The sequence below is a fragment of the Adiantum capillus-veneris genome, chromosome 29 (genome assembly GCF_014529385.1).
Source record: "Adiantum capillus-veneris isolate H3 chromosome 29, ASM1452938v2, whole genome shotgun sequence".
Taxonomy (NCBI): Eukaryota; Viridiplantae; Streptophyta; class Polypodiopsida; order Polypodiales; family Pteridaceae; genus Adiantum; species Adiantum capillus-veneris.
In genome coordinates, this window is record NC_140959.1 from 76,420,731 (window position 1) to 76,433,376 (window position 12,646).

The following is a 12,646-nucleotide window of genomic DNA, read 5'->3' on the forward strand; positions in this document are numbered from 1 at the left end:
ACATAGACAGTCTATATTTTGGGTTCCTACTGCTCTACTTCTGGGGAAACTCTGTCGAAATTTTCCCAAGTTATGATGGCTGGTTGTTTGGTATTTTGAGCCATTTATGCTGTTATGCTGCTGGAATTTTGGCAAAATCAGAGGTTGAGTCAGGTGTGCCTTCTTGGGAGCTTCATGGTTGGCTTTAATGGATGATCAAAATGGCCCTCAATTCACTCCATTTCATTTAACTCAAAGAATTCAGATTAATGTTCATGTGTCCAGGAAGATCTTTTTCCAGCAGCGCATAGTCTTTATATTTGGGCCAAGAAGATTGAGAGAGATCCTGGAATGTCCTTTGCCTGTTGTAATTCCGATGATCAACTATGAAAACTCATTTGATGTGCATGTGTTTGTTCTCATCTAAAGTTGAGCTCCATTGAAGTTTCTGGGGATTGGGTAGTCAAAAGTTTTGGGTTCTTGCACGTGTGTTCAAAGGGGTTCTCAAAGCATTGTAACTTGGGTAGCCATGGCTTTCTCTTATCCGGAGTTTCATGGAAGAAGTGATGAAGATGTGGAAGAATTTTTGGAAAAGATGGAGGTTGCCTGCATTAGCAACCAGATTCATGACCCTACGCAAATGTTACGCCTTCTCCAAATTTGTTTGAAGAGTGATGCACGAGTTTGGTCCAAGGCATTTGAAGAGGAGTTGCGTGCAGCAGATCCACCTATAAGATTGAGTTGGGACAATCTAAGGCATGGATTGGAAGTGGAGTTTGTGAAGATAGAAGATCCCGACAAAGTGTGGCAAGAAGTACAAGGTTTGGTGCAGAAGGAAGGTGAGCCAGTAGATGCGTACATACGTAAGTTTTCATTGGCATGGGAGCGAATGTGCAAGGCTTTAGCACCACAGGTACCCCCGCCTGACATGATGAAGAAGGACAGGTTCTTGGCTGGTCTTTGGGAGAATATACGTTGGAGAGTGGAGCTAAAGAAGCCTAGGACATATGAAGATGCATTAGAGGTAGCAAGGAACAAAGAGTGGAAGCTGAGGAAAATGAGCCAGTTAGTGGTGGAGTCTTTGCCCATGAGGTCTGAATTTCAGCCTATGGACTCTTTACAAGGTCGTATGTCAGGGGTTCATCATGAACCAGTGGTTCCTGTTACTACTCAGGTTATGCCAGCAGTGGTCACTACAGCAGTGCAAGATGATGGCCTAAGGCAAGACATGAGGCAAATGGTAGATTTGATGAAGAATCTCAGCCTAAACATGCTAGGTCAAGTGGGAAATAATCGAGGTCGAGGGAGGTTTGCAAATCAGCCAGCAGGTGAAGAAAGACCTAGGAATGGTGTTGGACAAAGTAATAGTAGGTTTTGGAGGCAGATGCCCACATGTTATAATTGCGGAGAGTTGGGCCACATCAGCCCGCAATGTGATAAGCCACCAAGGATGGGGGGAGACATGTATCCATTGCCAAAACAGGTGCTAACTAGGTCGCATGATTATGGCATCGAAATTAAGGGAGACGAAGGAACCAGTGGACTGACCCAGGAGGAAAAGGGAAAGACAAAAGTGCTAAGTGTAGTCACCTTGGAGAAGGCATCAAAGCTAGAGGATACATTAGTGATGCCTATTGGGAAGAGGACCACAGAGGATAAGGAAGGAAGAAGTGCCCCAGGTCCTAGTAAGAAGAAAGGAAAGAGCCATGAAGACGAGGATGTCAAGGCCAAGAGGAAAAGGAGAGCTCGTCGAAAGTTTCATGTTTCAGATTTTCCACTAGGGGATGGGCAATTAAGTTATGACTTGAGGGAGGATCTGACGAGTAGGAAGGCAGATGTTACTTTTGGGCAGCTTATAGAGATGGTGCCTAAGCTAAAGCGACAGTGGAAGAGGATGGTTAACCCAATGGAGAAAGAGCCAGAGAGAGGTTCAGTAAAGGTGTTGGCAATGGATGAGCTACCAGACATTTGTCCAATAGTAGATGTGTGGCATAAAAGGAAAAATTTGGGACAAGGTTATGTGGATGGCGGAGCCCAAATATGCGTCATAACACACTCATGCGTTGAGAAGATGGGTCTCACAGTGGCTGGGGTGTCAGGGTTTCGGATCAGATTGGCAAACCATCAAAAAGTAAAATGCTTAGGTGTTGTAAAGAGCTTAGAAGTGGAGGCATATGATGCAAAGGCAGTGGTTGATTTTCATGTGATGCCAGCAGGGTTGGGAGCATATCCTATTATACTGGGCAGACCATGGTTACGTGCAGTGGGAGCTGTTCAAGATTGGCAACATGGTACAATTAGCCTCTATGGAAAGACAGGTACCAAGAAGCTTTATAATATGGACACAAGGAAACGATTAGAGGAGCTTTATGAAGATGAGGATGAGTCTAGTGATGAAGACTCTTCCACGGTGACAGATGAGGACAGTGATAGCACTACCAGCAGTGATGAGGATGCTGATGTTGCATTTATTTTGATGGATAAAGAAATCCAGGAGTGTGGTTTAGTCGCATTTGCGAAGGAAGTTGAAGATGAAAGTGAAGGGCCTTATGAAGTGATTGAAGGGCTAATGCAAACCAAGGTTGAACTGTCAAAGAAGCAGGAATTGATGACACAAATGATCAGTGGTGGAGACCTCTCAGCTATGGAGAAGGGAATATATTTGCACATGCCGGTCTATGCCAAAGTATTTGATGCTTTTCTTGATGCAAGATTGATATATGGAATCTCTACACGTTTTCCTTGGGAATCAGGTGGAACCTTGATTAAGCTTTTCATGCAGCGAATGCAAAGTGTTTCTGTGTGGGATCCAGGTGGAATGAATATCTCTTTTTGTTGCTGCTGAGCATGAATGCTCTAGCAGGCTAGGGGATGGGCAAATTATGTCAGGAGTTTTTTGGAGCAAGGGATTGCGCATAAGTACATATACATGCATGGTGCATCAAATAAAGAATTGCCCATTTTCCTTAGCCAGGTGGTTACGTGGGGCCCACATGTGTACAGGTAGGACAGCATGTACATGGTTCATCGATTTTCATCGTTACCAGTACCAGTATGTTTTTTCTACAATAATGAGGAGTTTATAGCGCGTAAAACTTCTCGAGGAAGCTATCCGCGGGCCGACGACGTGAGGTCAGCAAGTGCGTCAGATGGCATCTAGTGGCGTCAGGAGGGCGAACAAGGTCAATATTTGCACGCGGATGAGGACGGACACAACGTGGGTGTTTTCTTGTGAGAGTTATGCCGAAAGGTCATCATTAGGACCATTTTTTGGGGCCACTTCACGTGGTGGCGAGGTGCATTATTGGAAAAAAGCTGAGTGCCAGGTGTGCGAATGATGCAAAAAGGTGACAACTATGCACTGCGAGGTCAGTTTTTGGCCTGTTCGGGGTCCGTTTGAGGTCATCTAAAAGGCCAAGGGTTCCCAACTAATAAAGCTAAGTGTGGGAACTGAAAAAACAGAGAGAAGACCAGAAAAAACCTGGAGAAGAGAGGAGGAACAGCCGCAGGTGTGTTTTTGCCCATTTTGGAGCCTGTTTTGGCCGTAAACTGCTCATCCGAGGTCGGATTTGAGCACTTTGACATTGTAGACTGGGGTTTTGGGCCGTTCCGGACGCGATGGCGCTGTCCATTTTGCCAAATTCCTCACTCTTTTCCTGCTATTTTTCTGTGTAAGTTTCTCCTATGAGCGAAGTTTCTTCTCCAATTTGTGATTGTATCTGGTATCTTTTATCCATATTGTGTGAGCTGTTTGCCCCATTGGTGTTGGCCCAAGCTCACTTGTATCTAAACATCAGAAGTTCTCCTTTTTTGAGCTGAGTTTTTGTGTGTGTGTGTGTGTCTGTGTGGAGTGGGCAAGTGGATAGTCTCTCTCCTCTCACTCCAGAGGTGTGTTCCCTGTCTCGGCCAGGTGTGTTGTGTAAGCCGAGTGGTGCCCCATAGTGTGTGTGTGTATCTTCCCAAGAGTGTGTGTCGGGTCGTTATAGAGGCGCTGTGTGTGTTTTCATCCCGCTCACAACGTTTGGAAAGGAGGTTCTTCAGATGGGTTCCTTTCGCTTGCAGGGAAAGGACTCGTGGTAGCTTGCCTTCTGCCACCTTGCAAATGGGTTCTCTTCATAAAGCCCTTGCTGCAGAGTTCAACCTCCTCAATGCCCCCCCCCCCCCAAAGACTACCTATGTTGCCGATGATACTGGTGTACTCAATCGTGTCACAAAGTTAGATCTGAACTCCTGCTTGGTGATTTAGAGAATTAAGTCTATCCATAGCACCATTAGCTGGCTATCCATCCACAAAGCAGTTTCTTGACGCCATCACTAATGGCAATGGCAATTCCACCACCAACGTTTTTTCCCCCTACTTTTTCCATTGCAAAAACGAGTTTAAATCTTTTACCAAAGTTTATTTAGAAGAAGTTTTCTATCTAAGATGTGATTCACACACCATCAAGCATGAAGCCTATTTTGATGTGTGTGCATACAAGATTTGTATGAGCAATATTTTCTAGCAAACAAACCACACATATTTTTTGTACTTCTTGATATAATCACTTAGCCGATGAGTACTTTTTATGATTGTAATGGGATTAGACATTGCCCCGATGCGTGAATGTGGTCCGTGGTAAGACCTTCCTGATGCAAAGCCCCATTCCTTGTGAATCACTTCACATGAGGTTAAGGCAAACCTAATGCCGAGGTTAGCTAGAGTATTCCAAAGACTCTAGGGTTTGGGTGTAAACCAAAAACCTTATGGTTGAGAATAAACCTAAAACTCTATGTGTCATGAGAGTGTGAGTCTAGTTCTAGGGGGCATCGCGACGAACATTTTGCCAAGTTTGATTGAAGGGGGTGATTGTTGGGGTCAGCCCAACTTGAACGGCCGCTTATGTGTGAATCTCTTTGTAAAGCATTCATAAGGCTCACTGAAATCTAATTGAAACTCCTCTTTCATTTGTAGAGCATACATGTCTTATCTCCTTATCCTTCTCTCTCTCTCTCTCTCTCTCTCTCTCTCTCTCTCTCTCTCTCTCTCTCTCTCTCTCCTAGCTATGTCTCTTTGTAATGCCATCTACTTCCCTGCGTGCTAAACAAGAAGCACATTGAATTATGGACAGATGAGAGATTTCATCCCATATACCCCATCACCAAATGCATCAAACCATAATACATAAGTTGGAAATGTGGTGCTCAAAAAGTGCATAATTATTACCTTAGTATATTGATAACTATGCCCAAGTCATGGTCACACACATTAAAGTATCTGCCATAGCAAAGCTTTGCACAAGCTTTTGTAACTTTGGAAACATTTGGATAGTTGAATATATCTATATTGGTTAACAAATTAAATAAATGCGGTGAGATGTTTCTCCATAATAACAAAAAGCAATCACTTTTGGAGGAACATTGATGTAGGATGTGGTCTTTCATGGGCCCTTGCGCCATCAACTACTCTCTCGGGGGGGGGGGGGGGGGGGGGGATTGTGGAATAGCTTCACAAAATGATCATGATTCACACCTCATGTTTCCTTTGTGAACACTTTGGCTGAATTAAGGACTTGAGGTAAACACAAATAAAAACTATAGCACCCAAAGATACCAAGTTCCAAAACAAAGAAACCAACTTGAAAAATAAATAAGTTTTACCTCTCACTACTTTGATTCTTCTATTGCAGCCTCCACCTCTTCGCTTGGGACTCTTAATATTCTTCAAATTCCTTTGTCTTTGTCTAAGCCCAACCTATGTACTCTTTCTTCTTGTTGTATTGATCAATGATTGCAAGTTCCTTACCTTCTCCTTGCTTTCTGTAAGTTGATGGTTAAGAGAATCCTTGAATTGTTGTAGCAAATAGTTCTCAAACTTAAGAATATCCCTCTCTGCTGCAAGGTTTTTTGTATACCCTAATACCCCTTCTACGCCATCTCCTGCAAATATCATCAATGAATTGTAGTCAAAGAATGGTGGGATGAATTTGGTGATGGGGTATATGGGATACAATCTATCATTAGTCCATAATTCAATGAGCTTCTCTCTGATCTCATTGCTTCAATGGTAGAGAGGAGGAATTTCACAAACTCCAAATTTTTTTCCAAAGGGAAGAATATTCATCATCCAACTCAACATGGAAATGATATATATCTCTCATTGCAAAATTCATGGCTACAAAACCAAGGTCAAATCTTGGATATGGGCAAGACGATGATGGGTTGGATATGGTGCAAACAAAGGTGTAGTGACATGACAGAAGGACCAAGGGAAAATTTTGAAAAACCTAGTGCTTTGAGAGGAAGAATATTCCGAAAAGTATATATTCCCAAGAGATTTGAAAATGACACTATATGTGGTCCCCCAAAAAGTGACATCCTATGTACCCGGTAAAAAGAGGGAGGTTTTCTCTCTCTACCATTTCTTATAGAGCAAAAAATGACCTCTAACTTCCTATAATGGGATTCCTCTTCCACTTTTGGGACAAAATTTGAAGGATATACCAATATTTACACAAACTTGTTATATTTGCTCGTTTTCTTCAAGGAAAGCTTGACATCTCACTAATATTTTGCAATTTTAGCCAATTCAAGATACAATCAACCCTAAATTTTTGCAAACACTAGAGAGATCCACTACATTTGCATAAGGTTGCATGCATGAAACTTAGTCAAGTAAAACAAGATAGAAATGGTCATACTTGCAACTTGCATTGAGAAGCTTCTTATGGAAAAGATACTTTCTAAATGGTGGTGTACAATTTCATTCATGCTCAGAATTGGGCTCTTGAAGAAGTTTGCAATCTAAAATTGGTTTCTTAAATTTACTTAATTTTGTAAGAGGCTCACAAAAATAGAAGAAGTTATTCTCAACACTAAGTGTGATATTGTGTGGCCTGGGCAATTGTCAAAAGGTTTGTTTTATGATGGATGTTAAAGGACCATCTTTGAGACAATGGGTTTGTCTAGACTAACCCTAAAGTATGGAGGTGGTCGTACCCACAATGGGAGTATATATACAATTTTTTGACCCACAATACATAACTTTCAAAGGTGGTGCTCACAAAGTGCATAATTATTACCTTAGTATATTGATAACTATGCCCAAGTCATGGTCACACACATTAAAGTATCCTCCATAGCAACACTTTGCACAAACTTTTGTGACTTTGAAAACATTTGAATATATATATATAGATTAACAAATTAAATAAATGTGGTGATATGTTTCTCCCGAATAACAAAAAGAAATCACTTTTGGAGGGACATTGATGTAGGAAGTCGACTTTCATGGGCCCCTGCACCCTCAACTACCCTCTTGTGGGGGGATCATGGAATAACTTCAAAAATGATCCTGATTCACACCTCATGTTTCCTTGTGAAGAGTTTGGTTGAACTAAGGACTTTAGGTAAACATAAACAACAAATATAGCACCAAAAGATACCAACCTTCAAAACAAAGAAACCAACTTGAAAAATAAATGAGTTTTACCTCACTACTTTGATTCTTCTATTGCAGCCTCCACCTCCTCCTCCTCCTCCTCGCTTGGGACTCTTGACATTCTTCAAATTCCTTTGTCTTTGTCTAAGTTCAAGCTATGTCCTCTTTCTCTTGGTTGTATTTAGCAATAATTGCAAGTTCTTTACCGTCTATTTGATTTCTATAAGTTGATGATTTAGAGAATCCTTGAATTGTTGTAGAAAATGTTTCTCCAACTTAAGAGTTTCCCTCTTTGCTACAAGGTTTTTTGTATAGCCTAATAGCCTTGTTACTGTTGGAATTAGGGTTGCATGGAAATGCAACATCTTGGAGAAGACGAAGGAAGCTCAAGGCACACACCAAAGAGTGTATTACTTAGTGTGCAATGGAAAGATAGTTAGCCCTAGAGTGATGGGTGTATATTGAATGCACGGGGGAAAAAACCTCCTAAAGAAGAAAAAAAATTCCCGGGTGGTCCTAGTGTGTTTACACACATCACTACCACATGTATATGGTAACAAATCCCCCCTAGGAGTGATGCAGTGAATGAGGGCTACAACAAAGAGTACAGGGAAGTGCCATGCCCTAAGGACAGGATCAGTCCACAAAGGGGAGCAAGCCCAAAGCTTTGCGGAAATCTTCAAACTTCTCATGAGACAATTCCTTTGTGAAAAGATCTGCAAGGGTGTCCTGTGTTGGCACATAAGCCAAGCTAATCTCTCTTGCTGAGAGCGTCTCCCTGACATAGTGGTAATGCACCTCAATGTGCTTTGTACGAGTATGAAAAACTAGGTTCCTCATAATTGCCAATGCGCTTTGATTGTGAGTGTAGATGATGTTGCCAATTTCTTGTCCAACACCCAAATCAGCCATAAGGCGTTTGAGCCATACACACCCAACTGTAGTTGTGAAGACTGCCCTGTACTCAGCCTCACAACTAGAAGTGGCCACAATAGGTTGCTTCTTGCTCAACCATGAAATACATCAACTGCCAAGCATGAAACAAAACCCACTTGTGGACACTCCTCTATCATAATAACCAGACTAATCTGAGTCCAAAAATCATCCATAAGGCGTTTGAGCCATACACACCCAACTGTAGTTGTGAAGACTGCCCTGTACTCAGCCTCACAACTCGAAGTGGCCACAGTTGGTTGCTTCTTGCTCAACCATGAAATACATCAATTGACAAGCATGAAAAAAAACCCACTTGTGGACACTCCTCTGTCAGAATAACCAGACTAATCTGAGTCCAAAAAGCATATAAATCTGGGAGCAATGATCTCCCCTTGGGATAAAACAAGCCAAGATGAGAAGTACCACTCAAATAGAAAAAAATATTCTTGAGCTTTCCAATGCTTAGACCCTAGGATATGCATAAATTTGCTGACCTGTGAGACTGCAAACTGAATATCGAGTCTCGTGTTGCATACACAAATGAGGTAGCCAATATCAATTTGGGAAAGAGTGACATCAACAGGATCACCAACCATAGAAACAGGGGACGGGGGGACGCGGCCCTTTTATGCAGGGACGGGACGGGGAACGCCGGGATGCAGACGGGGATCCTTTTTTGGGACGTGACGACATTCCTCACAGGGGACGGGTCCCTGGTGACCAACTCGGATGGGACGCGGGCAGGGGGCAGGGCTACAGCCATTCAGATTTCAAAAAAGTTTTTAAGCGCCCACTTTTTTTTTTTGGGGGGGGGGGGTTCAAATTCAAAAGCACCCTTTTGGGGGGGAATTTCAAATTTCAAAATCCCACTTTTGGGGGGCCTTTCAAAGTTCAAACCCCCATTTTGGGAGGGAGCTCTTTCTAGTTAAGAGCACACACTTCCAAGCCTCAAGGCTCATAGCCTCATAGTATCTACTATCATACCCAAGCCTCAAGGCTCAAGGCCACTTCCTTGAAGACTTGAAGTTCCCATTGAAGTTCCTCTCTCTCTCTCTCTCTCTCTCTCTCACACACACACACACACACACACACACACACACACACACACACAGATCTCCTCTCCCTCAAGATTTCTCCTACTCCTCTTCCTTCTCTTCAGCCCTTCTCTAATATCTATCATCAATGGCATCTCAAGATGGATCCCAAGATTCTCTAAGCCCTCCTCCTTCTCCTTCCTCCGGCCCCGCCGCCGCTTCTCAACCCCCTTCGTCCGCCGACTTCACATGGACATGGTGGAATGAGGTGATTACTCCCAAGTCCGGTGTTGGAGGTGGAATCAAGCCGTGGAAGTGCCACCGTTGTGGCTACGAGCGCAATGGTTCCGTGAGGAAGTTGCACGTCCACTTCCTTCACGAAAAAGGACATCAAGTTCAATTTTACCCGCAAACCGGCTCAGAAGAGGAGAAGCAAAAGCTTCTAAACCTTGAGAAGACTCTTGTAGATATAAAAGAAGCCAAGAAGAATCGTACCAAGTGTCGCATGGTGAATCCGAGGGAGATGGACACAGCGGCTTTCATCCGAGCATCGGCATCCCCTTCTTCGGCATCATTTTGTGCATCAACTGGCACCGACGGTGACCACGCACCTCCACTCTCTACCAGCCCTTCATCGTCATCCGTCCCTCATTTTCGTCCACCCAAGCAGCAAGCAACTCTTGGAGATAGTTGGAAACCGGCCGTGAAAGAGGAGGTAGATGTGGCCGTAGCAAGATTTTTCTACCATGACCATATTGCTTTCAATGCAGCGCAGTAAGCCAAGCTAAGCTTTAATCTTTAGTTTAGACAATGCATATCACTCAAGTCTCATTTACACGTTTTTTTTTTACATCAAAGATTTCCATATTTTAAAGAAAGGGCACGGAAGATCGGAGAGTTTGGACCCACATATGTCCCTCCCTCTTCGGAGAGCTTGCGCACCACTCTTCTTGATAGGGAGAAAATCATGGTGGAGGCGGCATGTGCATCCCCAAGGGCTTCATGGAAGAAGAATGGGGTATCCCTCATTGTGGATGGGTGGAGTGATACCCGTCGCCGCTCCATTCATGGCATGGTGGCATATTCTCGGGGGGAGATGTATTTCATTGACTCTCATGATGCATCGGGGACCGGGAAGAGTGTGCAAGTACTTGCATCGGCGTGGGTGCTTACCATTGAGAAGGTGGGAAAGCATGATGTCATTGCCATCATCACTGATGGAGAAAATAGCAATCATGCCCCTGGAGCCATCATTGAATCCCTTTATCTAGAAACCACGGTCACATATTGCATGAATCATTGCCTCAACAATTTCTCAAAGATATAGGTGCCTTGGAACGGATTTCCCCTGTCATTGAGCATGCGAATTAGATGGTGACTTTTGTCAATAATCATCATAAGGTAACCATTAAGTGTTAACCAATCTTATTTCAATTCGAATCTAATTTCAATATGAAAGGCCAATTCTCGTTTTAAATTTTGAAACTTGATTTTTCTAAATAGGTGAGGGCTGAATTTTCAAAGAGGTCAAAGCTAGCTCTTCTCAAATACTCGGAGACTCGCTTCGCCTACAACTTTATTATGCTCCATCGCTTGAGTTCATGTAGTGGGGCATTGAGGGGACTCTTCATTAGTGATGAGTTCTTGGCAATCCCCAAGTCAAAAAGTGTCAACGGAGTGGTATGCCGAGCACCGGCTGACATGCTGGAATGGTGGGAGGAAGTAAAGAAAATCTCCAAAATGGTGAAGCCTATCATCCACCTCTTGCGGGTGTTGGATTCCATGAAGCCTTGCATCGGCAAGATATATGAGGCCATGGACACCATGATTGACTCTTTTGAAAAACTTCGTCGGAAGAGTCACTTTTAAGTTTTCCCTATGCTTTACAAGTTTACTCGCTTGAGTTTTAACTTTGTTTTGAATCTTCATAACATAAGTACGAGGAGATCCAAGAATTGTGTGTGTCAAGGTGGAATGCCTACCATTCTCCTCTTCATGCGGCCGCTTATGTAGTGGATCCACAATTCCAACAAGGGAACCAATACAAGGACAAAGAGGTGATGAATGGTTGGCAAACCATCCTTGCCCGCCTTGTGCTTGACCCAAAGGAAAGGACTGAGATTCGGAGGAAAATAAATGTCTACAGGAATGGAAAGGGAGAAATTTGTCACATGCCCGATGCACAAGCATCTAGCTTTGAGATGGGGAGTGCTCTTTGGTGGGAGGAGTTTGGGGTGGGATTGGGCGGTTTACAGGATTTGGCTATTCGCATTCTTAGCCAAGCATGCACTACAAGTTTCTTGGAGAAACTTTGGAGTGTGTATGCTCATGTAGCCTCAAAGAAGAGGAATCGTCTTGATGTACAGAGAGCCAATGATCTCATATATGTCTCATCAAATTTGAAGATGCTTTCCAAGTCAGATCAAAGTGATGATTTCGCGGAGTGGGCACTTGCTGAGGGTGATCCTATCCCAGAGACACAGATAGATGTAGAGGTGCCAGAGGCAGAGATTGAGACAACACCACTTGAGGATGATTTTTTGGATCAAATGGACTATGTAGAGCCAGTTGACATTCAGTTGGCACCATGGGCCAACATGTAGAGTCTAGAGTCTAGACCTATCGAGTCTCGAGTCTTGACTCTTGACTCGAGTCCTTCCCTTTTTGACTCTCCATTATGCTAAACTCTACTTATCCACTCTTCACTTGTACATCATTATGTTTTTCCCCTTGGCGAGGATGATTGATGCTTGATCACCCCACCAATGGTGTACTGTGTCGCACATGCTGTGAGCGGGATGAAAACACACACAACGCCTCTATAACGACCCGACACACACTCTTGGGAAGATACACACACACACACACTATGGGGCACCACTCCGCTTACACAACACACCTGGCCGAGACAGGGAACACACCTCTGGAGTGAGAGGAGAGAGACTATCCACTTGCCCACTCCACACAAACACACACACACACACACACCCAAAAAAATCAGCTCAAAAGAGGAGAATTTATGATGTTTAGATACAAATGAGCTTGGGCCAACACCAATGGGGCAAAAAGCTCACACAATATGGGTAAAATATGCCAGATACAATCACAAATTGGAGAAGAAGCTTCATTCATAGGAGAAACTTACACAGCCACAACAGCAGAAGAAAAATGAGGAATTTGGAAAAATGGACAGCGCCATCGCGTCCGGAACGACCCAAAACCCCAGTCTGCAATGTCAAAGTGCTCAAATCTGACCTTAGATGAGCAGTTTACGGCC

General features: G+C 43.5%; 1 protein-coding gene across 1 annotated transcript; it reads left to right on the plus strand.

The window, feature by feature from the left end:
• The first annotated feature begins 9,517 nt into the window (after positions 1–9,517).
• Positions 9,518–11,972, plus strand: LOC147419431 (uncharacterized). The gene is made up of 4 exons (XM_086505812.1): positions 9,518–10,143; positions 10,228–10,648; positions 10,873–11,207; positions 11,339–11,972. Exons 1-4 carry the CDS (start codon positions 9,518–9,520, stop codon positions 11,970–11,972), a joined length of 2,016 nt encoding a protein of 671 aa, XP_086361938.1.
• The last annotated feature ends 674 nt before the right edge of the window (positions 11,973–12,646 follow it).